At 28.0% G+C, this 27,408-nt stretch overlaps 5 protein-coding genes and 2 long non-coding RNA genes across 12 annotated transcripts; 3 read left to right on the plus strand and 4 right to left on the minus strand.

Moving 5' to 3' along the window:
* Positions 1-1,209: 1,209 nt before the first annotated feature.
* On the minus strand, positions 1,210-11,701 carry LOC107070925 (uncharacterized). Of its 2 annotated transcripts, XR_016177035.1 has the most exons (9): positions 11,558-11,701; positions 10,742-11,480; positions 10,389-10,479; positions 5,803-6,006; positions 5,433-5,574; positions 5,121-5,320; positions 4,886-5,038; positions 2,264-3,833; positions 1,210-1,340 (listed from the first exon to the last, which is right to left on the minus strand). XR_016177035.1 is itself a non-coding variant. In XM_015329483.2 (8 exons), the coding sequence occupies exons 2-8, from the start codon at positions 10,773-10,775 to the stop codon at positions 2,480-2,482; spliced, it is 2,178 nt and encodes a 725-aa protein (XP_015184969.1). In that variant the 5' UTR covers positions 10,776-11,480; positions 11,558-11,701; the 3' UTR covers positions 1,441-2,479. The 2 variants fall into 2 exon arrangements, 1 of the variants encoding a protein (XP_015184969.1); XM_015329483.2 differs by lacking the exon at positions 1,210-1,340 and having other exon boundaries at positions 1,441-3,833.
* LOC107070926 (uncharacterized) lies at positions 6,497-10,365 on the plus strand. Its single transcript, XR_001476336.2, has 3 exons — positions 6,497-7,130; positions 8,026-8,101; positions 8,178-10,365. It is a non-coding gene; the product is annotated as an uncharacterized LOC107070926 (long non-coding RNA).
* Positions 11,702-12,482: 781 nt separating the features above from the next.
* APC4 (anaphase-promoting complex subunit 4) lies at positions 12,483-15,883 on the plus strand. Of its 2 annotated transcripts, none has more exons than XM_015329486.2 (7): positions 12,483-12,918; positions 13,008-13,397; positions 13,493-13,693; positions 13,768-14,049; positions 14,137-14,360; positions 14,434-15,011; positions 15,105-15,883. In XM_015329486.2, the coding sequence occupies exons 1-7, from the start codon at positions 12,910-12,912 to the stop codon at positions 15,500-15,502; spliced, it is 2,082 nt and encodes a 693-aa protein (XP_015184972.1). In that variant the 5' UTR covers positions 12,483-12,909; the 3' UTR covers positions 15,503-15,883. The 2 variants fall into 2 exon arrangements, with proteins under 2 accessions (XP_015184972.1, XP_015184971.1); XM_015329485.2 differs by having other exon boundaries at positions 12,484-12,918; positions 13,018-13,397.
* Positions 15,660-17,379, minus strand: LOC107070932 (uncharacterized). The gene is made up of 5 exons (XM_015329494.2): positions 17,223-17,379; positions 16,536-16,787; positions 16,323-16,457; positions 16,154-16,259; positions 15,660-16,059 (listed from the first exon to the last, which is right to left on the minus strand). Exons 1-5 carry the CDS (start codon positions 17,223-17,225, stop codon positions 15,875-15,877), a joined length of 681 nt encoding a protein of 226 aa, XP_015184980.1. The 5' UTR covers positions 17,226-17,379; the 3' UTR covers positions 15,660-15,874.
* LOC149032173 (transmembrane protein 60) lies at positions 16,650-18,664 on the minus strand. Its single transcript, XM_089173979.1, has 3 exons — positions 17,982-18,664; positions 17,661-17,879; positions 16,650-16,787 (listed from the first exon to the last, which is right to left on the minus strand). Exons 1-2 carry the CDS (start codon positions 18,189-18,191, stop codon positions 17,706-17,708), a joined length of 384 nt encoding a protein of 127 aa, XP_089030105.1. The 5' UTR covers positions 18,192-18,664; the 3' UTR covers positions 16,650-16,787; positions 17,661-17,705.
* A 144-nt stretch (positions 18,665-18,808) lies between these two features.
* On the plus strand, positions 18,809-23,359 carry LOC107070930 (NADH-cytochrome b5 reductase 3). Of its 4 annotated transcripts, none has more exons than XM_015329492.2 (5): positions 19,801-20,060; positions 20,532-20,683; positions 21,176-21,517; positions 21,584-21,772; positions 21,855-23,359. In XM_015329492.2, exons 2-5 carry the CDS (start codon positions 20,663-20,665, stop codon positions 22,236-22,238), a joined length of 936 nt encoding a protein of 311 aa, XP_015184978.2. In that variant the 5' UTR covers positions 19,801-20,060; positions 20,532-20,662; the 3' UTR covers positions 22,239-23,359. The 4 variants fall into 4 exon arrangements, with proteins under 4 accessions (XP_015184977.2, XP_015184976.2, XP_015184978.2 ...); XM_089173978.1 differs by having other exon boundaries at positions 19,801-20,021; XM_015329491.2 differs by lacking the exons at positions 19,801-20,060; positions 20,532-20,683 and adding an exon at positions 18,809-18,973.
* Positions 22,673-27,391, minus strand: LOC149032174 (uncharacterized). Its single transcript, XR_016177038.1, has 2 exons — positions 27,298-27,391; positions 22,673-27,199 (listed from the first exon to the last, which is right to left on the minus strand). It is a non-coding gene; the product is annotated as an uncharacterized LOC149032174 (long non-coding RNA).
* Positions 27,392-27,408: the final 17 nt, after the last annotated feature.

Consider the following 27,408-nt stretch of genomic DNA (forward strand, 5'->3'; position numbering starts at 1 on the left):
GGCAACCTGTCATACAAGCGTGTATAAACAGTTTGGAGTACAAAAAAATTCTGTTTCAGTAGATAGCGCTCGCAAGCAACATTTTCAAAGTGTTTCTGGAGAGTTGCATTCATACAGGCGCTCATTTTTATAATAATTATAAAAAAAGTAAATATTAAAACATTTTTAAAAATGTTTGAAAATTAAATATTTTTATAAATAATGATAAAAATTGAACTCTAATTTTGTAATTAATTTATGCATATTTTTAGAATAATATTTAGTATATTAAATGAAATAAAAATAAAAAATCATGTGTGCAGATCATACGTGTTAAAAGTGAAACTTTCAAAAAACTAAGTTTGGAGAGAATGAGACGAATGCAAAATATCAAGAGTAAGATAATTATAGGATTTTACATCGTCCATTTCGTTATTATACTTTGTAAAATAATTGCAAAACGTGTTTCATTATTTTAACTATTGTTTCTCGTAGTAGTTTCGATACCGCGGCATAATTCAAATACGAATTACATGTAATCATTTAAAAATAGATAAGAATAAAATTATATATATAAATAATATATTTGATATCGATCATGACAATAGTTGAAAGAAATTAGCAGAATGTTCATTTTCATTTTCGCATACACACATACACACACACATCAACTGTACAGTAATAAAATAATATTTATTTAAAGACACAACAGGTGCATTCTACATATATAAATATATTTACATAATCTTACAAACTTCTAACTCGTCCACGAAAATTCATAAATCAATCATAAAACATAAACCTTCGTTTTACCTTGTCCCCCCACTACTTAGGACCCTGTTAATGACTATTTTCCTGTGCCAATATCGTTTTAACTAACTACAACTGCGACATAAATCACAAAACTTAAATAATCACTAGAACAAAATTGATTTAAATAGTACATTAAAACACAACCATTTGAAATGTATACAATTTTATTTCTTAATTATTCATTTCAAATGGTTCTCTTCTTGAAACCTTCTCCCATAAAACAAAACCAAAAGAATCTTAATAAACTAATAAATTATTTCATACTATAAAATAAAAATATATCTAATACTTGCTTACGATATTGAGTTGGAAGATATTATTTTGTTCCTCGTTTTAATTAAAAATAAATGAAATGAAATAATCGTTTTTTTTAGACAAGATCTAAGTCGAAATTTGCACCCATTCTTTTTAACGCTAATATCGTATTAACGGCCTTAATCCAACGTTTTTTAATTACATATCGTTTCAATCGTTTTTTACAAATTGGATTTTCCAATGCAACTTCGAGCCAACGGTGTTCTAAAAGTTGTCCTGCTGTTGGTCTTCCTCTGTAGGATTGAAAAACAAAAAGTAAATTAATTAAATGAATTTATCATACTTAACAATTTCATAAATAAATTTCTAATAAATTAATTAAGACAAGATAAATAGATTTAATTTGTTGTTGCACTTTTCGTTATATATTTGAATATTAATTATTGAAAAGAAATATTGCATATAACAAATATTAACGTTGCATTCTTTTTCTCACCTCTCTCTTACAATATTGTTCATCTCTCTTAATCATTTTTTATAATAATTGACTCATCAAAAATATTTATCATTAACATTTACATATAATACACGACGACATACAATCAATTCACAATAATTATTATTTACACATGCATCATTCGTGACTTTTTCATTTATTTAAGATTATTTATTGATCTTTTTCACAGCGAACTTATGTTAATTTTTATAATTCAATTATAATTTCATTATGCATACATAAATACAATGACTAGATCTTTCCATCATAATATTTATAATTACAATACAACAATTCTTAATAATTATCAAAGAAGAGAAATATTATATAAACAATAGTCAAGAGATAATTAATAAAATATCATCAAGTAATTTAAAGTAATACTTGACGAATTGTCTTTTAAACAATAATTCGATGCTGTTAGTATATTTTCTCTCTCGTTATTATAAATAATACAAATACAACAAAATAATCAGAAAAAGAGGAACTTTAATCCAATTCCAATAATATTTTTCAATATTACAAATAACCTCAAGAAAATTCGTGCCTTCGTATTTTTCTGTATAATACGATGTTAACAAATTGGCAAGAATTTTTAACAGATTACAAACAAAATGTTAGGTGTATCGATAATTGATTAATTTAATAATCAATAACGAACAAAATTCTTTCGAAATTATTGAAAATAATTAAAAAAGGAAATAAAAAATAATCCTGTACCGTAAATAATTAAATTTCAATCGAAGTCAGAGATTTTTTTCGTAGGAGCACATTTTAAAAAAACCTTTTAGTTAGGCTTCACCTAAAAAAAATGCGTAAGAATAAAATTAATTCAATATAAAATCGTATTCTGTTGTCGCGATTTTACAAATGTAGATGAAGGTCCATCAAAAATATAAAATCCAAGCCTGAAAAATCTAAATTAGATTTGAATTTTTAACGATAAATAGGTGGCGGTGAATCATCAGGAACATTACTGGCGGTAGACTTTTGTTGTTTCGATTGAAAATATTCTGCCAATGAGTTCATAGTTTTTCTAGCAACAGATTCTTCACCGCACCAATCAATGCTAACAGATTTTCTACCTAACGTTGAAGTTTTGTTACCAATTTCCTCCCATTCACCTAACAAATGTAACAATAAATCTTTCGTATTGGCTGGTTCATCTAAGTTCAAACTTTTATGTAAATCACGTAAATTTGATATCCTAGGTACATCTCTGCTAGTCTCACCGAAGGAATGTTTAACCCTGTTACGTCTCCATGGTGGTGTTAAATCAATATCATTATTTTTATCTAATTTCATAGCTTTTGTTTTATTATCCTCTTTAATTCTAATCGAACTGCTTGTAGTACTCGAACTATCGTCATTTACACTGTTATCTTCCGAATTATTTTTACTCAAAGAAAACATTTTATCCTCTATAGCTTTTCTTCTTCTAAACGAAGCAAACATATTCATCGAATGATTGTCTATCGAATTATTATAACGTTCCAAATTACGATTACTGTGAAAAGTAGTCCCATTGAGTTTTCTTTGTCTAGTTAATGTTGACAATTTTTCTGTAATCTCATTACACTCTTTAGTTTCCAAAATCATACGTTTGACATGATTATTTTTCAATTGTTTGTTAGTAGATCTTTCAAATGATTTATCATTATCTACAATAATACTAGTAGAACCAAAATTATCATCAGTTTCTTTAGAAGTTTCAATACCACCACTACCAGCAATGGTACGCAAATGTTCTGACAATTTAATGATCTCTTCAGCCAATACTATTTGACTAGCCTGATCACGTGATTTATTTCTTGCAGTACCTTCCGAAGCCCTTCTTTCTAAAGCTAACCCAATACTGGGTACATTCAAAAACGATGGGGAATTACTGAATTCGGTTTCAGATGATCCCATACTACAAATACTTTCCCTAGGTGATGGACTTTGTGCACGCAACGATACAGTTTCTTCAATATCGTTCCATGTATTAAATTTAGATACATTTTGTATGGTGTCTATGATGTATGGACTATCAGGATGCTCTCTCCAACGTTCAACGAACAGTCTCAAATTGTCCTTTGTTAAATCAAGGTTTTCTTCTTCCTTCAATGATGATTTTTCTTCCTTCCCATTAATTTGTTTTCCCATTTGAGTGGACGATGTTAATATTTGTTCATCATTCGATAGTTCTTTCTTTAATTTGACTTTTTTCTCTTCCAGGATCAAAGGATTATTATTATCCCGTTTGGCCAACCAACGATGTTCACGACATTCCGATGCCGTTGCGCGTTTTCTGAAAATATTTGAACAGGACTTCTTTGTCAATTGGTTTTATGCTTGTTTTTTTTTTGTTTAATTATAACTCTTACATTTTTATTTTCTCTCTCTTTCTCTCTTGAGCTAGTTGTTTTTTTTTGTGTTTTTCTTCTAGATAATTTATCACTTGAAATGCGTGATGACGTAGAGAAGAGGCTGTTCGTTCAAAACGTGGAGAAAAGCAACACAGAGACAATTTATCAACTGGCGTCAGAATTCAATTTCTCATTGAACTTAAATGAGATATATACAGGGTGTCAATATTCATTTTAATAGATTTTGTTTTTAATTACTTATGATCTTACATTAAAACTTTTTTTTAAATTGTTACATCACTCGTCGTTCACTTTCTACAACTCTTTCTAAATTGTTAGATTAATTTCTACCATAATCAAATGCAAATATTTAATTAAACAAGCTTGATCTATTATTAGCATAAGCAAAAATTATTAAATTATTGAAATTTTTATTACAACAACGACAAAATTACTAATTACATCAACATTCCCTTATGACTTATTGTATTTCTTTTTTTTTATGACAAAATCATAAATAAGTGGCCCACCTAGTATATTTTTTTCTTATTATATCAGATTCTCTTATGCGAATAACAAATGAGATTGAAGAAAGTGAACAACAGGCAATAAATGAGCTTTTCCAAACGTTCGAATAAAACAACGTGTTTTTTTGTGTGTTCAGAAAGAAAAAGGAAAAAATAAGAGAAAGAGAGAGAGAGAGAGAGAGAGAGAGAGAGAAAGAGATGAGAAAAGTTCTCACAATAGAAGTTATTATTAAAATAAACTAAATAGTTATCAATATTTCTAGAGAATCCGAATTCCTGTTAATTATAAAATACACGAGACGTGGGCCCAAAATTTATTATGTGATTTTCAACAAACTGAAGAGTTAACAACAAACATAAGATCAAAAATTGATATTGAAAAAATCACATAAAAAATTTGGTAACCCTAATCTTGTATATTTGTAATTACATTTTGTATAAATATATATATAGATAGGTATACCTACTCTTTATCTTTGATTAATAGACACCTGATAAAGTCTTTTGCATCTTCTGATATGTCAGTAAATGCTTCATGATCAAAATCATATTTAGCAATGGTAACATTAGCCATGGTTTCAATATCCGTGTCTCCCATGAATGGTGATAATCCTGACAATCTGTAAACACAATTATATTTTAGAAAGATTAAATTGTATTTCAATAGGGTTTAGGAACTTGTAAAATCAATTGCATGCTCACAGTACATAACAAATGACACCAATGCTCCACATATCAGTTCCAAAACCAATCTGATCGAAATTAACGACTTCCGGTGCTACGAATTCCGGTGTACCAAACAATACTTGAAGTTTTTTATTAGGGTCGTAATCTCTGGCCAATCCAAAGTCAATGATTTTTATTCTGTTACCTTCTTTTGTCAAACATAGAATATTTTCTGGCTAGAAAAATGAACAAACATTATAATTTACATTAAAAAACAATTGAAATTGTATCAATGCAATTATCATTAAAGTATTTTACTACGTTTTTATTAGTATTGAAATAAATTACCTTTAAATCAAGATGTAGAATCTTTTGAGCATGAATGAATTCAATCCCTTCGCAAATTTGTCTCATGAAAACGGCACAACTACGTTCGGTTAATAAAAAATCATCGTCGATAACCCTTTCGAAAAGTTCACCACCTTCGATTCTGCAAATTTGATAACACATCCGTTTTTGGGATACCTTGCACAAACACGATTACTTGAATAAATTTGAATACGCTTTGTGGATCACCGTGTTTCATCTCATTGAATGTTTTCTCAAACATTTAAACATGTTATATATGTTTGTGTGACATGTATTATATGTGTATGTATGGTGTATATTGATTATATAAAATCGTTGATCACACACGTTCGAAGAAATAAAAACGTACAATTCCAAAATAACATAAATTTGTTTGCCATTGTCGATAGCATCATAAAGTTGAATCAATCGTGGATGTTGTAGTCTTCTCATAATATCAACTTCCCTCTCGACAGATCTACGATCTTCCTTCTTGGATACGTTAACCACCTTAGCAGCCAAAGATAAGCCGGTTTTTTTTTCCTTGCATCGATAAACTGTGCCAAATTTTCCTCTGTAACACAAAATATATTTTTTATCTAACAAATTCATTAACATTACTCATAAAATAATGAATAATATAATTTATAATAAATTATTTATACAAATTCATTGTCATTTTCATGTAAATCATTAACATTGATAAACATCTTATCAATCTTTATTTTAATGCATTTTAATTTGATTCAACGTTCCTCGTTTTATTTTCTTTTGAGTATGAGTGTGTATATAACAAAGATAAATTCATTTTTAATAATATTTTATGGAAAATATTATAATGTAATAATTCAAGCTAGATTATCATCTAATGGCAAACCACCAAATTGTAATTTGTTTCACCTAAATGATTCTAACAGCAGACATAGCAGAAATTCGACGAGAGAGAGTAAGAGAGAGAGAGAGAGGGAGAGAGAGAGAAAGAATTCATGTTATTTTGCATAGAATGCAGAAAATTTTCGATACTCTTCCTGTCATCGTTGTCGTGCCAAAGCTTCTTCTCAGGAACATCTTCTAATAATTAATCAAAGTAAATATTTCAAATAATTTTAGTTTCTTTCTTTTTTTCTTCTCTTTCAATTCTATCTTACATTTCATCTAACTTTGAATAGCAAATTGTTTAACAATTGTATTATTCCAATACTAATACTTTGTTGAACAAACCAAATAATTTTAAAGACATTTATTATAAAAAAAAAGAAATATTCATTTATAACTTTGAACCCAACCAGTTGGATTCTTTCATTCAACTAAACATTTGTTATATTTTTTTATTTCATAAAAGCTTTCAATAAATTTCTAAATTGATTTTCTGTTCTATTTCAATGGTTATAATAAGTAAAGCAAGAAAAAAAATAAATAATAAAAAGAATTGTGCGTAGCAAATGATGTGAGGGAGATAGGGGGTTCTAAAGGAAGTGCCAAAACTTCTCCTTCCCACCAGTGGTGTAGGTAAAAGGTATTTTGACATTAACAAGAGAGAGAGAGAGAGAGAGAGAGAGAAAAGGAAAGATACAAAGAATGATGGTGTAATATCTAAGAAGACGGTAGTCTCTTTCCTTGTCACGAAGCCAAGTTAGTGAGTCAGTGAGTTAGTAGAGCATATCCGAGGCGCCAGGGTCGGCTCAAGGAATCATCATAGTATGTGTTTTCTCTGACATGATTTACCAATACACACAACACAACTAAAGACCTAAAGAAAATTCTGAATGAACCCCAATTCTTGTTACATCCTTTCCACGAGTTAAAATCTTTAATTCTTTAACATCCTATTATCACTAATTTCATTTATTATAATACAATGATGAACTAATCAGTTCTAGGTTTAATAATGTGTATGTTGAAAGATATTAATTGTCTTGTCATAGTTTTATTTGTATATTATTCAAATATTGTTCATTTTATAATGAACTAATTTTATATAGAACTAATACTAGTATTAGTAACTAATTATATAAAAAATACTAATACTATACTATAAAATATACTGCTACTATACTATGTAATATATAATACTATACACACACACGCACACTATAAATATAATACTAATACTAGTATTTTAATTGTTTATTAGTTAGTTGTTTAGTAGTTTAGTTAGTTATTTAGTTATTACTAGTATTAGTATTATTATTATAAACCAACTTATAGTAAATCAATAGTAATAGATAATAAATCAACTTAATATAGTGGTATTATTATATAATTAAATCATATTACTGGTTAATTTAAATTGAAAATAATATTAATAAATTGTAATCTAAATAGATGAACTCATACTAAACCATATTCCAATACATTTAAATTAAATAGCAATCCTTCATTTGACTAACAAAATAAATAAGTTCCAAACTACAAACATATTGAAATCATAATTCTTTCAATATTGATTCTTCAAAAAAATAAAATACACATAAAATAGATGACTAATAATAGACACAAAAAACAAATTGGTATTTAAAGATTTTTGTAAAAAATACGAGAGGAACCTATAAACTAAATCCCTAGCCCTAACAATAACCCCTTTTATATTTAGGTCTTTGAAGAAAGCCGCGTGTCAGGAATGACGCTTCTGAACAACGCCGGTTGTTGGGAGTTGACGCACGACCTATGTAATATATATATATATATATATATATATATATATATACGTCACTAAGTCGTGTACGAAAAACGCATTATTTATAGGACAGCAAGGAGAGAGACCTTGATTACCGAACAAGAGGAAATGGTGGTAAGAAGAAAAGAGGAGAAGACAAGAAGAAAATCACCAGGAGTTTTGTGTGCTTAACGTTTTGTCGTTATCGTTTCAAATCCAACACACATTCCAAACCTCCCACCATTTTTTACTTCCCCTTCAACCCCTCAATCCCTCAACCCTAGCTCTTCACTTCATTTTATTCTTTTTCTTTCTTTTATATATATACATGTGTGTATGTGTGTGTGTTGTTTTTTGGTTTTATTTCTTTTTTCTTTTCTTTTCATTCCAATCAATCTGACAGAGTAAAATTATTAACAAAAAAAATACACTGTCACCTCAGGTTCTTGTCTTTTTTCTTCAGACATTATTTTTCTGTCTCTCATTTTTTCTTTTTTTTTTTAAAGAATATTATCATTTTCATTTTTATTTTATTTATTGATCGATATTGTCAGTTGTTTCAAGAGAATTCAACAGTGTTAATTGAATTTTATGTTTTATTATAATAATCATTTTAATTATAGCTTCGTTTATTATTAATTTATTAATTGTTTGTAAAGTTAAAGAACGTTCAAAAAATTTATTTCATATTTAATTGTTATTTTTGATTTAATTTATTATTATTTTTTATGCTGGTTAGTAAAAAACAGAAAATAATATGTGATATTCTTCGTCACGATCTATGGATCCTCGCCAAAGTATGATCTTGTATATGTGTATATATATATGAAAAACACACGACGAAAATTCATTTATTTTCGACTAACATCGTAGCAATTACATAATAATTAATGTCGTTGAACCGAATCAACCCTTTTTACAAACACATTTGACCACAATTAAATTCGTAATGAAAATTAATCAAGAAAAGATCTCAAAGATAAATTAAAAATATAATAATACATTAAAAAATAAAAAAACAATACTTCAAACAATATTATTTTGCTTTGTATTGCATCTAAACATGTGTATGTAGTTGTGTTTTTTTTAAACCTTTCGATAATAGTTTGTCATTGACATTCAAAATCTTTGGCAATGATCCATAGATCATTCAAGATCGATTTTTTTTCCAATCAATTTTATTTCTAATTGTATTTTTTAATTAACTATCCAATAATATTAAAAATTATATTTTTCATTGCTATTTTATAAGTTGAATTATTCTATAAAAAATGTATAAAATGTAATTTCAATAAATTTAATTTATGTGCATACATTCAACACACACATATAGGAGTATATTTGATATTTAAATGATGTTGATTATTGGATCATAAAAAGAAATAATTGTTAATGTATGAGAAAATAGAATTTCTTATTGAACTCGAGCAAGCTGTTTAAAACATGGATCGTAAACGAACACTTCCGGTTCTTGTATAACTTTCCTATGTATACATATAAATGTAAATATTCTTCCCTTTCTCTTTCTTTCACATGTGTATAATATTTTTGCATGCATGCATCATGCCGAAAAATTTCCCCCAAGGAAATATTTCGATCAAATTTTGTCCACCACTACCACCTCCACCACTACCATCTCGTATGCTTATACTATCTCTTATATGTTATTTTAAAAATAATTCAATAAAACAGTTGTGTAGGCTCGGTACGAAGAAAGCACGCACCGTGAATACAAATACGGATTGATTGCACAAATGTTACTTTTAGGTATATGCATGTATACTATAAATGTATAAGTGTGTGTATACACATATACTATCACTATATTTTTTTTCAAGTCCCATCTGTCTATACAAAAGCATACCATGAATTTTCTGCAACGTTAAATCATTTTAAATTTAGTTGCAATAATAAATTTATTCGCGTATATTATAATTTATGTTTTGCATATATATATATATATATGATGAAAAACAATTAAATGAAAATGTTGAAAATAATTAATATTAATCACTTATATTTTGTTATGCAAAATTATTTTGAAAAATAAAACTATATATATATATCAATTTAATTTAATATTGAAATAATTATTTGAAGAATGTGTTTGTGTTTGTTTATAAATTATTTAGAGCAGTGTGTGTGTGTGTGTAAGCTCACGAGTTTGTTCAATGATCATTCGTGATGATTAAAAATGAATTCAAGTATCAAAATTGATCCTTGGCATAATATTTTCTTGACAAGATAAATAATGATTATGATTATAACTCTGTGATGAAATTAATTTCATTTAAACTTACCGACCAATTTCTGATTGGATGTCATATTGTTCATTAAATTCAATTCCTCGACGTACTCTAACGTCCCTGTACGGGAAACTGGGTTCCAATTCTGAAAATAATTCACATTTTTCACATGTAAGTGTGTGTGTATGTAAAATTGAAAGGTTCCTTTCTTTCCCGCCATTTTCAAATTGTTATATAATATTTGAATTTTATTAACAAAATATAACAAATATAAACACGTAAAAATAAATGAAATAACATATTGAACAAAACTTTAACGCAACTTGTTTGATAAACAAAAATGGGGTTCATTAAAAAATTAAAATAAAAGAATTATTAAATGAAAAAAAGAAAAAGAATAATCTTACCACCAACAGGATCAGTTTCATCGACATGTATCATCCTCTTCCTTAGATTCACTTATTTTATTAAAAAAAAAAAAACTCTCGATCCAACGAGAGAACAATCACCAACCAACAACAAAACCACCCTCAAAAATGTTATAAGTTCTTCACATACACACACGCAACAATAATAAAATCAAGGAATGGGGGGGATAAAAAAAAGAGGACAAAATTAAAATAATATCCAATCTTTCTTCTAGCTGCTGCTACTTCTTTTTCTTTTTCTTCTTTATCGGATATTGAAAAAAAAAAGATGAAAATATAAAAAAATGAAAAACTTGGCCGCGTGCAAGATGATGGGAGACACGTGAGAGAGATCTGGTTCACCCTAAGGACGATTATCGACTAAGTTTCTATTCTCTCTCTCTCTCTCTTTCTTACACACACACATACATACACACACTCTCTCTCTCTCTGTCTCACTCTGAGTTCCTTAGAATCTGTGTATGCGTATGTATGAATGTAATTTTGTTAATGTTAGTTGCCCATGAGTACTGATGTGAGACCCGGTGAAGAGACGGTTCTTCTTCTTCTTCTTCTTCTTCTTCTTCTTCTTCCTCTTCTTCTCGGCTCAGACGAATTTAGATTTTCGGCGGACGCCGCGGATTCTGCTGATGATCGGCTGGGTCACGTGATTCTTCTTTGCCTTTTTATCCCCACTATCATTTTATATCTATCTTTCTCTTTATCATTTAACATATACCTGTTGCAACAAGCCAAATATTATTATTAGTTATTATTATTATTATTGTTGTAGTTTTAACGAACAATGGTACATACAATGTATCAGTAACAAGCATATGCCTATTCATACTAATTACTCTTTTTAAACAATCCATATTTTATTGTAAATATTTTAATTTATTCTTTTTTTATTCCACTTGTACCTGCTGGAATTGGCAGCCATTTTGGTATCCAATAAATTTCATTACAAACTATTCTATCCATTTCTCTTTTACTTATTATGCTGTAATATAAATGTAGACGTATGTAATACATAATATTTTAATGTAAAATATAAATATATTAAATAATATAGTTATAAAATTATGATAGTATTGAAAGTTTACAATGTAGGACAATTGAAATTCTTTATGACGAGATCTAATACTGAAAGTATTTGCTCCAATTACAACTACACTCCTGATGACCTACTTTAAAATGTTCTATTCCGGTTACACTTATGTTAGTATCGATATTCAAACAGTTTTTCCTATTCGGTTCTAAAAACATATAACAGCAGATGACGATGTAATACAACATTTTAATTAATAACTTTCATTAAGTTTTTATCATTATAAATGTTATAATTTTATTACAATTATAATTATTAAACGTGTATAATTCGCATGTAATATTTGTCATGAATATTATACTCCTCTTTTAATGTTTCTCTCAACTCAAAATTCAATACGAATTTATATTTCAAATTTCAAACACCACACTCTCTTCCGCATTTCATTGTTGACATTCATTTTGAATTACTTTTGGCAAGAACGTTTGTTACTTGTTTCTTTATTGCGCGCATTCCTTTCTTTCAAATATATATGTGAATATGTATACATACTTTTGAATTGTAACTAATTTACATAAATTTACTTGACACTAATGTAATACGACATTTTCTTTTTATACAAATCAATAAACATTTTTTTTAATTATTTCTAATAATATATAATATATAATATATAATATAAAAATATATGTATACATTAATTTTGACTCATTTTCACATCTTTTATATAACAATAATAATTAAACATAATTTTAAATAATGAAATATTCAAATTCTTTTTCCATTTAAGTAAATGTAAACAATTAACCGATTTAAATCGATTCCACTAATCGTTTATCGATCACTGTTACCAACTTACTTTACAAAATTATTTTTAAGAATCATAATATATGTTGGTAACATTGTCAAACAATAACAAACTGTCATGTGAATTTTAGGTTATATGAAACATAATTGAAACTTCATTATTATGATTATTTGATATATCAATTGTAGAATTATTATTAAAAAATTAATAACAAAATGTCGGCAATGAGACAATTGGAAGAACGTCAACTTCCAACAGAAATTACTATAATAAAATGGTCACCTAAAATGGATTTGTTAGCAGTTGCCAATGTTAAAGGTTAAGATTTAATTTTATTATAATAAATTATTTTATAAAATAATTATTAAAATAATAAAGACAATAAAATGGATAGGTTATGTGTAAAGATTGTTTTAGGTGAAGTTGCATTGCACAGATTAACTTGGCAAAGAGTATGGTTATTGAGTCCACAAAATGAATCTGACACATCTGTAAACTTAACATGGAGACCGGATGGTAAATTATTAGCTGTTTGTTACGAATGTTCCAAACTTTTCTGTCTCGTTGACATAGAGAATAAGAATATTATATACAAAGTACAGTTGTCAATTCAGAATTCTATTACAAGTATAACATGGTTGCCATTGATGAATACAGAGTGTGATAACTTTATCAGTAATAAAAGTAACGTTTCTTCTACTGGTAATTATCTTCCATCATTGCCTAGTTTAAATCGTAACATTGGTCAAGAGTCAGAACGCAAGGAACTTCTTTCGCAAACTTTGGATATTTTATTCGTAAGTTTTTCACAACTTTTTTAAAGACTCTTGCGACTCAAATGATTCAACAGTTTTAATACAAGGAAGATTTTATATATAAATGTTTTAATTAGCTTGGTAAAGATAATGGAACAGTAATGATGTACGTCTTTGGAATGTTTTATTGTGGAAATATATTTGTGGGAAATGGTACGATTATTGAAATCAGTGGAGGATCAGGTAAACCTATTTGGATTACTTGGAAAGATAACAACGGTATTGTTGTTAACAGATATTCTTGTCCATTACTTGAAAAAAGTTCTGCATTTTTAAAGGTAATAATAAAGATTTATTTATCTTGTATCATTTACGATTAGAAAATACATTACTTTATTTATTTATCTATTAGGTAGCTCAAGCGCAAGCGAACATAGAATGTTTGATGGATTATCTCTCGCGTACATTAATGGCTATTTCTGAAGCTTGGGAGACGATTATTTCAGAGATGGATGATAAACTTGCTCGATATGCTGAAAGCAATCCGCCTGGTGCAGTAGCAGCAGATTTTTTAGAATTATTGATGATCGGCATACCAACACAAAATTTAGAAAACTTTCTATTGCGTGATCTGACCGAGAAAGGTCTGAAAAAGTTAGGTCACAGTATAGAAATGTGCTACAGCAATATACAGGTTTACAAATATTTATTAAACAAATGAAATGAAATGAAATGAAATGAAAATTAACTTAAACGATATATAATTGATGATTTTGTACAGAAATTAGTAGTGAAAAATTTGAACAGTGTCGGAATGGCATTGGTTTATCAATTAGCTGAAATCCGTGGTATGGTGAGATTAGGTGGACCTTATGAATCTCTCGGTCTTAAGAATGAAAGTCTCATAACGAAAGCCCTTCACGCATCTGAAGCTTTCTTAGCCAAGGCTTCAGAAATGAAACAAGTTATTGATCATAGCATGCGAGATTATAAAGCATTTTTTAGGTAAATCTTCTCATTAATTCTTTCTTTCACAATTAACATTTCTCATTATAATTAATTCGTTGTATTGTTTAAGATGGTTATACGTCGAGATTCAAAGATTAACCGATGAAAGAATAGCATCAGAAGTGAGTCGTATGAGTCAACAGGAATTAACGTTCATCGCTGAATTTCTCAAAGGATTTGATAAAATTGAACCAAGCACTGGTAGTAGGAAAGGTGTTAATTTAGAAAAGTTAGGACAATATTTAAGACACGAGCCTTTACAAGCTTGCTTAACACCTGAAGGAAGTGAATGGGCGTCTATGTTAAACGAGAATCATTGTCTTCGTGATCATCCGCTTATAATGAAACAAGATTTAAATTTTTCTTTATTACAATCTCATGAAAAATTAGTCAATGCTATACACGACGTATTCTCAGTTGCCTATGAGGATTTGGTTAATCATTTCACAGTATTACAAACATCTTTGGTTCCTACGACAAGCGTATTATCTTCTCAAATAGTTACGAGCGATGGTCATTTATTAATAGCAAGTTCTGACGTCGAACGTAAATGTTTACGACTATATCAAATCGAAACGTTGCTCACAAATACGTCATCCGTTTCTCTATCATTCAAATCCGCTATGATTGATGTTGATAACAAACAAGGTTTGTTCTAAATTTTCGTAGTAATATTTATATATATATATTTTTTGTTTAACTTAACGATGGTTGTTAAAATATTTCTTTTTTTCTTTATAGGATCTTTTACAAAAAGTTCCATTGACAATGCTATTGCTGATTTACAGTTCTACTCTCAAGATTATCTTAGTCTTCTTTTATTGAACAAACAAAATTATATTTCAACTCTTTTACAATTACCAACAAGTCATGTCAAATTGTTGGATCATCAAAGTCAATCTATGGTATGTTTAACTGATCTTATGGGTGCTTTTTGGCCAAAATCATTTCAAGGTTTTTCTGCAAGACGATTGGCTGTTAGCGGTGCTCGAAAAGTAGCAGCAATTCTTAACGAGAATAATAGAAAAATAAGATTACTTGAAATGGAAGTAGAACCAGAAGATGAAGACGATGAAGATGAGGATGGAATTGATGATAATATGATGGATATAACACCGAGTTTAAATACAACTACTTAATATAACAAAAATATTCGTCTATATTTGTGTTCGTACGTATCATTAAAAAAAAAAAAACTGTCATTCTTATCATTAAAAATATTTTGTACAGATAAATAATATATGTATATAGAAATATAATTGATGATTGAAGATATTACAAGAAGAATTTAAAATCTAAAATTAATAAAAGGATTTATTTTTTGTATATACAATAAAACGGGTTGCATTGCAAAATTCTGTCATAATTTATATATAAATTACTATTTTCTCTTAAAATTTTAACAGTATGAATTGTAATACTGTGCGATTGTTTAAAACGCGTTTCTCTTTAAGTCTATTTCGTTTCTTTGATGTTAACTTTAAAAAAAATATAATTGTCAGGTAAATTCATTAAGGTAATCCTTGGTCTTTCTGCATTTGATTAAATACCTTGGGAAAATCTATGTCAAGAGTAGGATTTTCTATTCCTCCATCTTCACTCATGTTTACTATTCCTTGTGCCGGTACAGCTGCAGAAGTGTTTATAATATTTCCTCTAAATCTTTCTGGTGAATTATCTCTTGATTCATCCAAATCTAGAAAAATCTTTGATATCAAATCATTCGTATAAAATAAAAAACGTTTACGAAGAACGCGTAGTATATTATTTTATGAGATAGTAAATATTACCAAAAAATCCTTGATTCCTTTTTCGTTTGACTATTACGATTAGAAGGATAACAGCGATAGCTACAACCACTACCATTACCGCAGCCATTCCTCTCAACAAATTTGTCTATGATAATTAAACAAAAAAATCATTATCGAGTTCTAAATTAATGATGTATTTGAAAATTACCTCAAAATCATTTTCCCAAACGTCTTCCCAATTTTTCTTAACTATTAATTCAACGACATGAACATTAACTGAAGAATGATCGTTTAAACCTCTGGAAATACATTTATAAAAACCAGCTTCTGCAGTTGATACTCCCTATCGATAAATTCATATTTTCTTTAAGTTAATTAAATATTTAATATATATGAAAGAAAAATAAATGATAATAATTACCCTGATATAAAGTGTACCGGTTAATACTTCATAATTATATTTATTAACATCGATAGGATTTCCAGGACCGATAATACGACTGTCATCGGTAAGCTGCCAAAACATAAATCGATGTTGATCATCGTTACTTTGACATGGAAGTTGAGCTAAATGACCAACGGCAACTTCTTCGACTGTAACCATAGCATTGGCGACATCTTTTTTATGTAAAACCATGGATAAATAGAATAGTAAAAGTATTTGCATTGCCACCTAAAAGAAAAATAATATATTAAACAATTATTTCAAATAATTTTTCTACAGGTATGAACAAATTGTTAGATTCAATAAAACAACACTTAACAATTTTATATTACAAGTAACAGTAAAAAAGATAGAAGTAAAACAGCAAAACGATGATGTTACATTACACGTTATAACTGCACTAACATTACAATAATATCTATGCTATGATATTAATAGAATTTCCATGGCAATGGAGCAATTACACTCTAATTACATTGATCACCTTCATTGCCAGAACTTTCAGACAGTAAAACCAGTTTGCATTATTCAGACAAGTAGAAGAATAATTAATCCGTGTGTAACACTAAGCAAAATACTTTTTTATCAATAAAACTATATTACATAACAACTCAAGGATTATTTTTTTTATTATTTCTACTTTTTATATATACAATTTCTCACCATTTTTTTTATATATCTAACACAATGAATTGTCTTTCTTTGATAATGTAAGCACAGAGAAGAGTATCTTAAATATCTAAACAAATACTTTGAAAGAATGATTATGTTCCAACTTGATAACTTTCAAAGATTCTACTATGAAGATTGCCACCAAGTTACTTATTTATAACTGCGTTATACCTATCCTTGTGTAATAGAGAGAGTATTTATAGGATACCAGATGGCATCTTGTGATCACAACATTTCAACGCTCTCTCTTTCGCTATACATATATATATATATATATATATATATTTTTTTATATTATCGTATTAAATTTTATAATATTTGAGTTCAAGTTTAACATCTAAGGTCCACATTAACGTAAACATACAATTCCATAAAGAGAAAAACAATTTTTTCCAGATAAATTATTCTATATGCATCTACTTAACTTACATTTTATAAAACAGTGATGAAACCCAAATCAAAGTCCGGTTATTGTCAGTATCTGCAGTGTTTAATTAAATGAATGAAAACATCCACTGCAAGAATTGGGAAAAGCAACCAATAAGGTGCTAAGAATACTTTGGCAGAAAGTTGCCAACTATTATCTAACTTTAAAGAAATTAATAGTTGTGCGCTTACTTTCAAAAGTAATGCAGTCATATACCAAATCTGAAACAAAGTAATAAAATTATAATCAAGTTTTTGATATAATATTTTAATGAAATATACAATAACGTAGACATTTTAAATATAAATCAAAAATGAACATACTTCTCTACGCAAACTAGTAACTCTTCCATTTTTGCAATAGGAGACCATATTAAAAATAATATAAATTAATATTATAAAATCATAAATCCACATAGGAATAAGCACTGCATACCAATACCATTGTATTCTTTGATCAAGTCTTAAAACGAGTAATACCAAAAATATTAACAAAAAAAACCATGTAAATAACGCACGGTGTATCAGCGGCATTTAAACTATTTTTTATATCAACTATTTGCTAAAGAAATTGAACAACGTATACACATATATATACATATATATGTACATATATATAGAAAAGAAAATTAAACGTTCATTATTCGAATTCCATTAGACATAAATTAGAAAAAACATTAGATAAAGTAACCAACATTATTTTAATTATCTTTCCCTTTAATTTTCGACGATAGAAGCGCGATCTATCGACAAATTTGGATGATTCATTAAAAATTTACCAGATGTCGCTGCTTCCTCGCAAAAAATGCCGCGAAGTTTGAATAACGAAAAATCAAATAATTTCATATACAAATTTTTAATTAATATTATAAAACTTATTTAAAAAAATTCTTTTTATATTAATATATAGTACTTATTTATAGAATAGTTTATATATTTTGTAAAACTGAAATGTACTTTTTATCATATTTTTACTTTTAAATATAATCTAATAACAAAAATTACAAATAAGAATTATATTAATTTACAAATTAGGTGTTTATTAAATTTTCTATCATGAATTGATGATAAAAAAACTAATATAGAAAGGACACTCGTTAGATGAATCATCAGTTTTGCTAATCGAGAAATTTTATTCTTTCTTTTCAATCAGTTATTCAATGGACTGATCAGCGGATGCTGCTACGCCTCATTCATTGAACTATATAAATATTTTCCTTTCTATAATTTAAATTTAATCTACGATAACTACAAATTTTCATATTCTTTTTTATACGGGAGAAATGGATACAGACAAAGAAACAGAATTGAAAGAGGTAAACCATTATAAAATAAATTATTGAATATATATATATATATATATATATATATATATATATGCATACAATTAGTTGACAAATTGATGTCGCAATTAATTGTGCCATTAGTATTTGAAAATAAAATAAAAGATATATAAGTACGCGTAAATACGCGAGTGCACGTGAAATTTAATAATAAATACATATAACTAATAAATCTATAGGAATTGACGTGTTACAAGTTGTTGCTATAGTATTTGTAAAAAAAGTATGCTTATGTGGATGAATAAATTTACATATAAAATAAGTAATGTATAATTTTAGAAATAAAAATAGAATATTTTAAGATCAAGGTGATACCCATAAAGAAAAATTAGAATCAATAAATGTTTTGCCGGTAATACATGAATTAACATAAATAAATTAACATAACCTGTTGCTAATAAAATATCCATAAATTAACTACATTTAAATATAATTAAAATACAATAATGAATTACAAAATAAATCAGTTCTTATACAATTTTATTGTATGGTAATATAATCAATATAATGATATCGATCAATTAATCGCGAAATAAAATTACTTAAAAATTCAAAAAAGAAGATTCGCGCTATTTTTACATAGCACCATCTATTCAACATGGCGTCAACAAGACGCGTAATACTTTGACCTCCTATAAAATAATAACCCCCATGTTAGTTTCGTAATACAACATCTTACATCATACCATTATTGCGTAATTAATAAGAATATTACTTACTTTAGTTATAATCTTGAATAACAAGTTACTTAACTATCATGACGATTGAAGAAACTCAAAAAGTTTTTACCGCGCCAAACTGGGTTCAGGTGTGTAGTTTAGGATCAAATAATAGTATAAGAATGAAAGAAAGAAATAAAGAAAGAAAGAGAAAGAGAGAGAAAGAGAGAACAAAAAAAGAAAATAATACAATAAAGGAATCATTTAAAATTCGCGCGTGCACATACTAATCCTGATCTATAAATAATGGCCGGCATAGACAACTGTTCTTAGATTGAGGCTAACGGATTCTATTTTAAAGGGTTAGCGCCCCGTTTTGACCCTTCGTGTCGACTATTCACGTATTAGAAATTTCTACTTGTCTTTCTACACTTCTCTCACTCTCGTTATTTCTTTCTTTCTCTCTCTCTCTCTCTCATTTACTTGCATTATTTCTCACTTGCACACAACACGCGCTCTCCTTTTCTTTCTCACACTATCTTACTTACTCACTCATTATATATATACTTACTACATAGTGGGTATTACTTTGTCTGTCTTCGTTTAACTTTAAGACGTATATATACTTACTACGTATACTATACGTACTATATATACTTATATATAATACTTACTACTAAAATTTAGAATTCCTTCTATTCTCTATTCTTCACCTAAGGAGATAGACGTTTAACCATTTTATCCTAATAATACATATTTTCTTTTATTTCCACTTTTATCATATATATATATTTATATATATAATATATATCATATACGTATATATGTACGTATATATATATATATATATATTTCTATCTGTTCACCATTAGAAAATCTTTCGTTTAACGAGAAACATATTCTCTTCTATCTTGACCTTAGTCTCGATCGTTACAATTTTATTACACACTTCGTCGTCTAGCTTTTTAACAAGTGCATTTACCACGTGCAACGGTGAATCACTATGTCGGCATTGCGTTCATTGGTAAGTTATACGATTGTAGAATATTCTTATTTCAATATCTATAACTTCTTTTTACAATGATTTATATCAAATTGTAGTTCAAATGAGACTACAATGTTGGATTTAATTATTGATTGAAATGTTTGATAGATTATTTATTTTAAGAATCATTTTTTTCAAATTAGAAAGTTGGAATGATAAAGAGGTTGTGCCTAACGCGGAAATCAATGATGGCACAGTAGTTTTTTTTATATCTTGTTTTATTTATATATATATAGATAAGATATAATTTATAGATTTATTAAATATTTGAATAAAATAAAATAACTATGTGTAATAGAAGCAAAAATACTTGTAATTAAATATTTAGATATTTTTAGTATCAATGCATAACTCTGACGTAACCCTGGAATTATTAGAATTATTGATCATCTATTTAAAATATTAACTAATTGGTTCTTAATTAATTTATTAGACAAATATTTAATCATTGCTTTTCTTGTTTTATTTTAGATTTTACCAGTATTGGCTACGGTGGGAACCATAGTTGCTATCACTTTTGCTATTAAGTTTTATATATCTAGAACTGAACAATCTAAGAAGAATAAAAAACCTCCAGTACTATTGGAAGATTCAGTTGTTAAATACAGCGTACCATTGATAGAGAAAGAAATTTTAAGTCACGATACTAGAAAGTTTAGATTTGGTTTACCTACGAAAGATCATGTTCTTGGTCTTCCAATCGGTCAACATATACATCTGAATACTAAGATTGATGATCAAATCGTCATACGTTCCTACACTCCTGTTTCCTCTGATGAGGAAGATCATGGATACTTCGATCTTGTCATTAAGGTAATTTCATCATTCTTGTAAATCGTTTATTATTTAGAAAATATTTGTCTTATCTTTATTTTATAGGTCTACTTTAAAAACGTGCATCCTAAATTCCCAGAAGGTGGTAAAATGTCTCAGTATTTGGAAAATATGAAGCTCGGTGATACCATAGACATCAGAGGTCCCTCAGGTCGACTCGTTTACAAAGGATGTGGAAAATTCTCTATCAAACTTCTCAGGAAAGATCCACCAATTGATTACGATGTCAAAAAGGTTTTTATTTAAACTTTTTATAGTCTTACTGATACAACTTTAAGAAGGATAATTTCATATAATTATATTTTATTTTTTCTAGATTGTCATGTTAGCCGGTGGAACTGGTATAACGCCAATGTTGCAGTTAATCAAAGCTATATTAAATGGACCGATGGATGGTACCGATGTATCTTTACTGTACGCAAACCAAACGGAGAATGATATATTGTTGAGAGACGAATTGGATACATTGGCCAGAGATTTTGAAAATCAATTTAAAGTATGGTATACGGTAGATACAGCCAGTGAAGATTGGAGTTACAGTACAGGACATATTAATGCAGATATGATCAAAGAACATATGTTCCCACCATCACCCGATACAATTGTATTAATGTGCGGTCCTGTACCAATGATAAATATAGCTTGTAATCCCAATCTTGACAAATTAGGATACGATAGCAAATTGCGATTCGCTTATTAAAGATGTTCAACGTTTTATTTCATTGCATCAAGTAGATTGTATTTCTTTAGTACTTTTTATGCTTGTAGCATATTCCTCAAGGTTGATGATTACTTTTAAATCGTTTATATTTTTAAACGGGAATAATATCTCGTATAAGGTGTATTCTAATAGACGTGTGTAATTTTATTTCCAGAATGTATGTAAAAAAAAAAAAAGATAAACTATAAAACAACGAAAATAAGTCGATGTAAATACGTATACTAAATTTGATTTGCACTAAAAAGTTATGGTTTATCATTTGTTTTGAAATATAACAACAAAGTTATGAAATTAACTTGGAAACACAACATGCAAGATATTACGATACACTTTGTACATTGTCATAGTTTAGCTGCACAGTTTGTTGGTGTCCCTTATTACTAACATTTTTTTATTTAAAACTTTAGGAAATATTTTCTTTTTCTTTATATATATATATTTAAGGGCTTTTGGTAATATCACGGGCATGTCCAAAGACAGTATTTATTAAGTTCGTTTTTAAAGCATTTATAATTGTTAATATTACGACCAATTCATTTGTTAATATAATTTAATATGTTTTATTATTAAGTTATCGAAGTATAGATGATGCATACACTGATTATTATTATTTCGTTGGATCTGTGCAGCTAAAAAGAGAATAAAGAGAAAACATTTACATAAATTAAAATTTATCGTTTACCGATTATAAAAAAGGGTGCATTTTCTAATAATAATTTTATATATATTTTTTTATATATTATACATTTAATACTGCTACTTAACAATCTGTTTTGAGTAAAGAATTTATTTTGATATTATATCAATGATCTTTAAGATAACTGTTGCCAAGTGTAAAGAAAGTTTTAATAGAGAAATGAAATGTTACACTTTTGTATTGTTAGAAACAAATGGATTCTATTAATTGAAAGTTAATATAATTATTTGAAAGCGCATTATCTTTTATTGTTATTATTATTGTTCAATAATTAATATTGTACTATGTACCTGTGTACATACATTTTAGGGTTGTCTTTATTTTGGGTATTTTTGAATTCTTATGCTCCCAAAGATAAATAATATGGTTCCAAATAAAGAAGAAAAATATCCTGCAAGTATAATTATTATTAGTCTCTGTCTCAATTTGAACCTTTGATGCGAATAGAATGCAACTGCAGTGACAAAAAATAATCTAGACAATAATATGTGTATAGAGGTAGAATAATAATCTTGTTTGAGGAAGAAACAAATATTATAATGCTGTTAAGATACATTTATTTTTATCATATTAAAAATGATTTATGTTGCGCGTTTATTTTTAATTATTTACGAAAAATATATTGGGAACTCTGTATTTTATTATCGACAGTAAAATATGTGCCGCCATCTAGCGGTACTTTACCGGTAGGTAAGATAAAGTTATAGTCATTAATTATTTATTACCGTTAGGTGACGATAAATGTCTTACCAGTCGGTAAGATGAAGTAATAGTAGTACCTTTAGATGGCAGCACATATTTTACCAGTCGGTTTTAATATTTAGATCAAAGTAATAGTTCAAAAAATTTAAAACTCTGTAAAGTTTATCCTTAGAATTTTATTTATTATAATTTTGAAAAAGAAAGAACTTTTTTTAGTACCACAAAACCAAAAAAACAAAACTAGAAAATTGAGGTGCAATGAAACAGGCACAAAAAGAAATAGAAAAGACAGGAAAGGGAAATGGTTTGTTAACAGAGAAAAGCAAAAAGAAAAAAAGAAAATACAACCCTTGGAAGGATTAGAAGGGAAAGTACTCTCGAATTAAATCGAATTATATTTGAGGAAAAAGAAATAAAGAAAGAATTGTAATATGATATACCAGGTTGTGGAAAAATTCAGTGCTTCTAACATGAAACGAAGAATCGGCGGTATTACTTTGAGAAATGGGTAATCGGGGGATGGGGGAAGTTAGGGGTTAAGAGATTCGAGGTAGAAGAAGAAGAAGAAGAAGGAGGTGGATGAAGAGTGGGGTTTCTTTTGGAATCGAATACGACACTATTAGGTGGAGCCATCCACATCCGGGTGGTGGGTCATTAAGAAACTCACAATTTTTCTCTTATGGGTTAGATAAAAAGAGAGAGAAGAAAAACCCCTTTGTAAAATTGCTTGCCGCCGCTACCACAATGGAAATAAAATCGGTATAATCTACTCTATTTACAAATTAAAATATCCGATTTCAAAATATTCCACCGCCTTATTTTATCAATATTGGCCCGGGTCCATATACTCCAGAGACAGACCCCGTCAGTCAAGTTTGTTGGCTCCTATTTTTCTTCTTTATTTCTTCCTTTCTTCCTTTCTTTTCTTCTTCTTTTTTTTTTAGTTGCTCGCTTGATTAGATGCTTCCTGAGTTTTGTTTAGGGGTTGCTGTTTTATTGGGGTTTAGTTTAGGCTTTTATACTTTTAGAAATGTTGAGGAACAATGTTCTAAATTATTGCAATTAAATGATATTTGTTATAAAAGGTTTGTACTGTTGTTGACAACCATTTTTATTGGTTATTATTATAATTCTCATACAATTCTTATTATATTATAAATATAGATCACACACACAAAAGTATGTCTTCTAAAAATACTTAACTTCAAAACTGAATAAAAATACGAGTACAAAAGTTCTAAGAATCGTTGAATGGTTTAACATTTTTTACAAGAATATATAAGAATTTTTTTAGAAGTACAGTCACGAAACGAAAGAGTAAAAGGAAAGCAAAAAAAGGGTTGAAGGAAACTGTTCTGGATGATTGAGACGAGTTGTAAAAAGAAAAAAAAAGTAACGTTACTTTTTAACCCTTTCTGTCTTTTTTTTCGTTGATAGTAAAAAAAAAATACAAGAAAAGAAAAGAAAAGAATGAATCAGAGGACACCAAAGTAGATGCAACAGAAAAATTTGATAGAAAAGAGAAAACCTCGTGAGTCAACTCTTTAACTCTTTCTTTTTTTATATTTCTATCAAAAACTAACAAACAATAGTTGTAAGCACGTTTTTGTAATATAACTTTATGAAGAATTTTGTAAAAAAGAAAAAGACAACAAAAAATTGTATTTTTATATGATACGCATACCACAATTAACCCTTTGAATGCTATGAACGCATATATGCGTTTGATAAAAATAACTAGAGTGGTCATTTGACACATATATTTATATTTGTTAATAATATAATGTAATTTTTCTATTAATTTAATTCAATTATATTTATAAACCAAAACATTAATTATTAAATATAATTTATTATTAGAATTTAGTTAATAATATATTATTCCATTCCTAGAAAACATTGTAGGTATTTTAGATAAAAATATACAGCACTCAAAGGGTTAAAAAACGCACACACGCACACATACACCTCCTCTCAAGGGCTGTCCTTTTTGACGGGGTTCAAAATGTTCCATAAAAAGTTGCTACTTTCGAGTTTTTTCAACTATCTTTCTGTTATTTATTTTTTTATTTTTCTCTGACACTGACCGAATAAAAAAGAAAGTATCAACGACAAAGAAAAAGTGAAGGGCGGCGGGCTGGTCTCAAATGTTTAACAAAAGGATTTGTGACTTTTAAAAGGTGATACAGAAAAAAAGGAGCACGCTTTATTTTTTTTATATCTAAAATGACAAATAAATAATATCTCATTCAAATGATTTGAAGAAAAGAAGAAGAAAGAAGAAAAAAACACAGGAATTGATCCTTGAACTATTTGACTTTGATTTGTTGCCGTAAATTCTATTTTTTTTTAGGTTATTAAAAAAAAGGGAGCCAATAAAATAGAATGAAGAGGAAGAGGAAGAATTTAGGAAGAAAACAAACTAGAAAGGTTAAATTCCTAAAGAAAAGGGTTAAGGGATTGGAATTTTTTATGGAACACATATATATTATATATTAGGTGCAAAATTTTTATTAATAGTAATAAAATTGTCTTTTACAATCCTTTAACCCTTTCTCTACTAGCAGGGATATGGATTAGGAAAAAAAGTAATTGTGGGAATAAAAAAGGGGTAAAAGTAAAAAAACCAGTGAAATAGAAAAGAAGATATATATATAAATATATATAAAAATTCTGTTAACCCTTTCGTATTATTCTTAAAAAATAATTTTAAAAAATGTGTAAAGAATGAAATCAAAGATGAAACGGATGAAAGAAAGTCAACGAAAGTATTTGTGTATGTGTGTTCAAACTTACTCTTTAGAAAATACGAAGTATAGGAGATATTGTATTAAAAAAATAGAACAAAAAATATCACGGAAGAGAAAGTTAAAGTAAAAAAGTAACAGAAGAAGAAGAAGAAGAAGAAGAAGAAGAAGAAGAAGAAGAAGAAGAAGAAGAAGAAGAAGAAGAACGGTAAAAGTAAAACAAAAACATTCCTTCTTAGATTTGAAGGGAAAGAAAAATATATACTCGTATATTTTTACTAAATAAATAAAAACTGATACGAGAAATACAAAAGGAAAGGGTTAAAGAAAAGATTCAATCTCTTATCTTTCACCAAATATAAATAAAACAAAAATAAAAATAATAGTAATCAATCCCTTAAGAAGTTGGTTCCGGTTTGTATCAACTTCGGCTTATGAGTTGTAAAAATGTTCTCGAATAACGAATAAAATAAAATAAAATATAAAACGAACAAAAAAAAATATCTAAAATACTGGAAAGGGTTAACTAAAGGGTTGAAGGGGTAAAAGAGAGAAAGAGTGAGTCAAAAGTTAGAGATAATAAATTTTTATTTGTTAATAAAACGAAAAGATACTTAAAAGATTTTTCACGTAAATAATAATCCTCTCTCTCTCTCTCTTTCTCTTAGAAAAATTATTCTCATCTTCTTCTCTCATCTGCTTCACATCATCTTCTTCAACAATTTACTCGTCATCCTGTAGGAATAAAGGCGAGGAAAATAAATCCGAGACGAAACAACGACGTTGCAGAAATACTAGAATGAAAAGAGACAAATTGTCAGAGAAAGTGAGAGAGAGACAGACAGGGTTCTCGTTAAGAGGGGCCCCGAAGGCTCTAATTAAAATAACAAACGGAAAATCCGCGAGACGAGTTTCCACCAGCAGTAGCAACACCATCACCACCACCAGAACCAGTACCAGTACCAGTAACACACCAATAATAACACAGGAACCCACCACTGGC

This window comes from Polistes dominula, unplaced genomic scaffold, assembly GCF_049000335.1.
Source record: "Polistes dominula isolate Pdom_NZ unplaced genomic scaffold, Pdom_raw_medaka contig_75, whole genome shotgun sequence".
In the NCBI taxonomy this organism is placed as follows: domain Eukaryota; kingdom Metazoa; phylum Arthropoda; class Insecta; order Hymenoptera; family Vespidae; genus Polistes; species Polistes dominula.

What these genes read in the sequence shown, in the direction of transcription:
- LOC107070925 (XM_015329483.2), bottom strand. Translation starts at nt 10,775, where the DNA reads ATGATACATGTCGATGAAACTGATCCTGTTGGTG. An exon ending in ATCCAATCAGAAATTGGTCG is followed by an intron (nt 6,007 to 10,388) that starts GTAAGTTTAAAT and finishes TTTGTGTTACAG; the next exon opens with AGGAAAATTTGGCACAGTTT. An exon ending in TTCTACATCTTGATTTAAAG is followed by an intron (nt 5,321 to 5,432) that starts GTAATTTATTTC and finishes TCATTTTTCTAG; the next exon opens with CCAGAAAATATTCTATGTTT.
- APC4 (XM_015329485.2), top strand. Translation starts at nt 12,816, where the DNA reads ATGTCGGCAATGAGACAATTGGAAGAACGTCAACTTCCAACAGAAATT. An exon ending in AAAGTTCTGCATTTTTAAAG is followed by an intron (nt 13,694 to 13,767) that starts GTAATAATAAAG and finishes TTTATCTATTAG; the next exon opens with GTAGCTCAAGCGCAAGCGAA. An exon ending in TGTGCTACAGCAATATACAG is followed by an intron (nt 14,050 to 14,136) that starts GTTTACAAATAT and finishes GATTTTGTACAG; the next exon opens with AAATTAGTAGTGAAAAATTT.
- LOC107070932 (XM_015329494.2), bottom strand. An exon ending in CCGGTACACTTTATATCAGG is followed by an intron (nt 16,458 to 16,535) that starts GTAATTATTATC and finishes ATTTATCGATAG; the next exon opens with GGAGTATCAACTGCAGAAGC. An exon ending in TTTGGGAAAATGATTTTGAG is followed by an intron (nt 16,260 to 16,322) that starts GTAATTTTCAAA and finishes TAATTATCATAG; the next exon opens with ACAAATTTGTTGAGAGGAAT.
- LOC149032173 (XM_089173979.1), bottom strand. Translation starts at nt 18,191, where the DNA reads ATGCCGCTGATACACCGTGCGTTATTTACATGGTTTTTTTTGTTAATA. An exon ending in TTACTAGTTTGCGTAGAGAA is followed by an intron (nt 17,880 to 17,981) that starts GTATGTTCATTT and finishes ACTTTGTTTCAG; the next exon opens with ATTTGGTATATGACTGCATT.
- LOC107070930 (XM_015329490.2), top strand. Translation starts at nt 19,758, where the DNA reads ATGACGATTGAAGAAACTCAAAAAGTTTTTACCGCGCCAAACTGGGTT. An exon ending in ACTTCGATCTTGTCATTAAG is followed by an intron (nt 21,518 to 21,583) that starts GTAATTTCATCA and finishes TTTATTTTATAG; the next exon opens with GTCTACTTTAAAAACGTGCA. An exon ending in TTGATTACGATGTCAAAAAG is followed by an intron (nt 21,773 to 21,854) that starts GTTTTTATTTAA and finishes TATTTTTTCTAG; the next exon opens with ATTGTCATGTTAGCCGGTGG.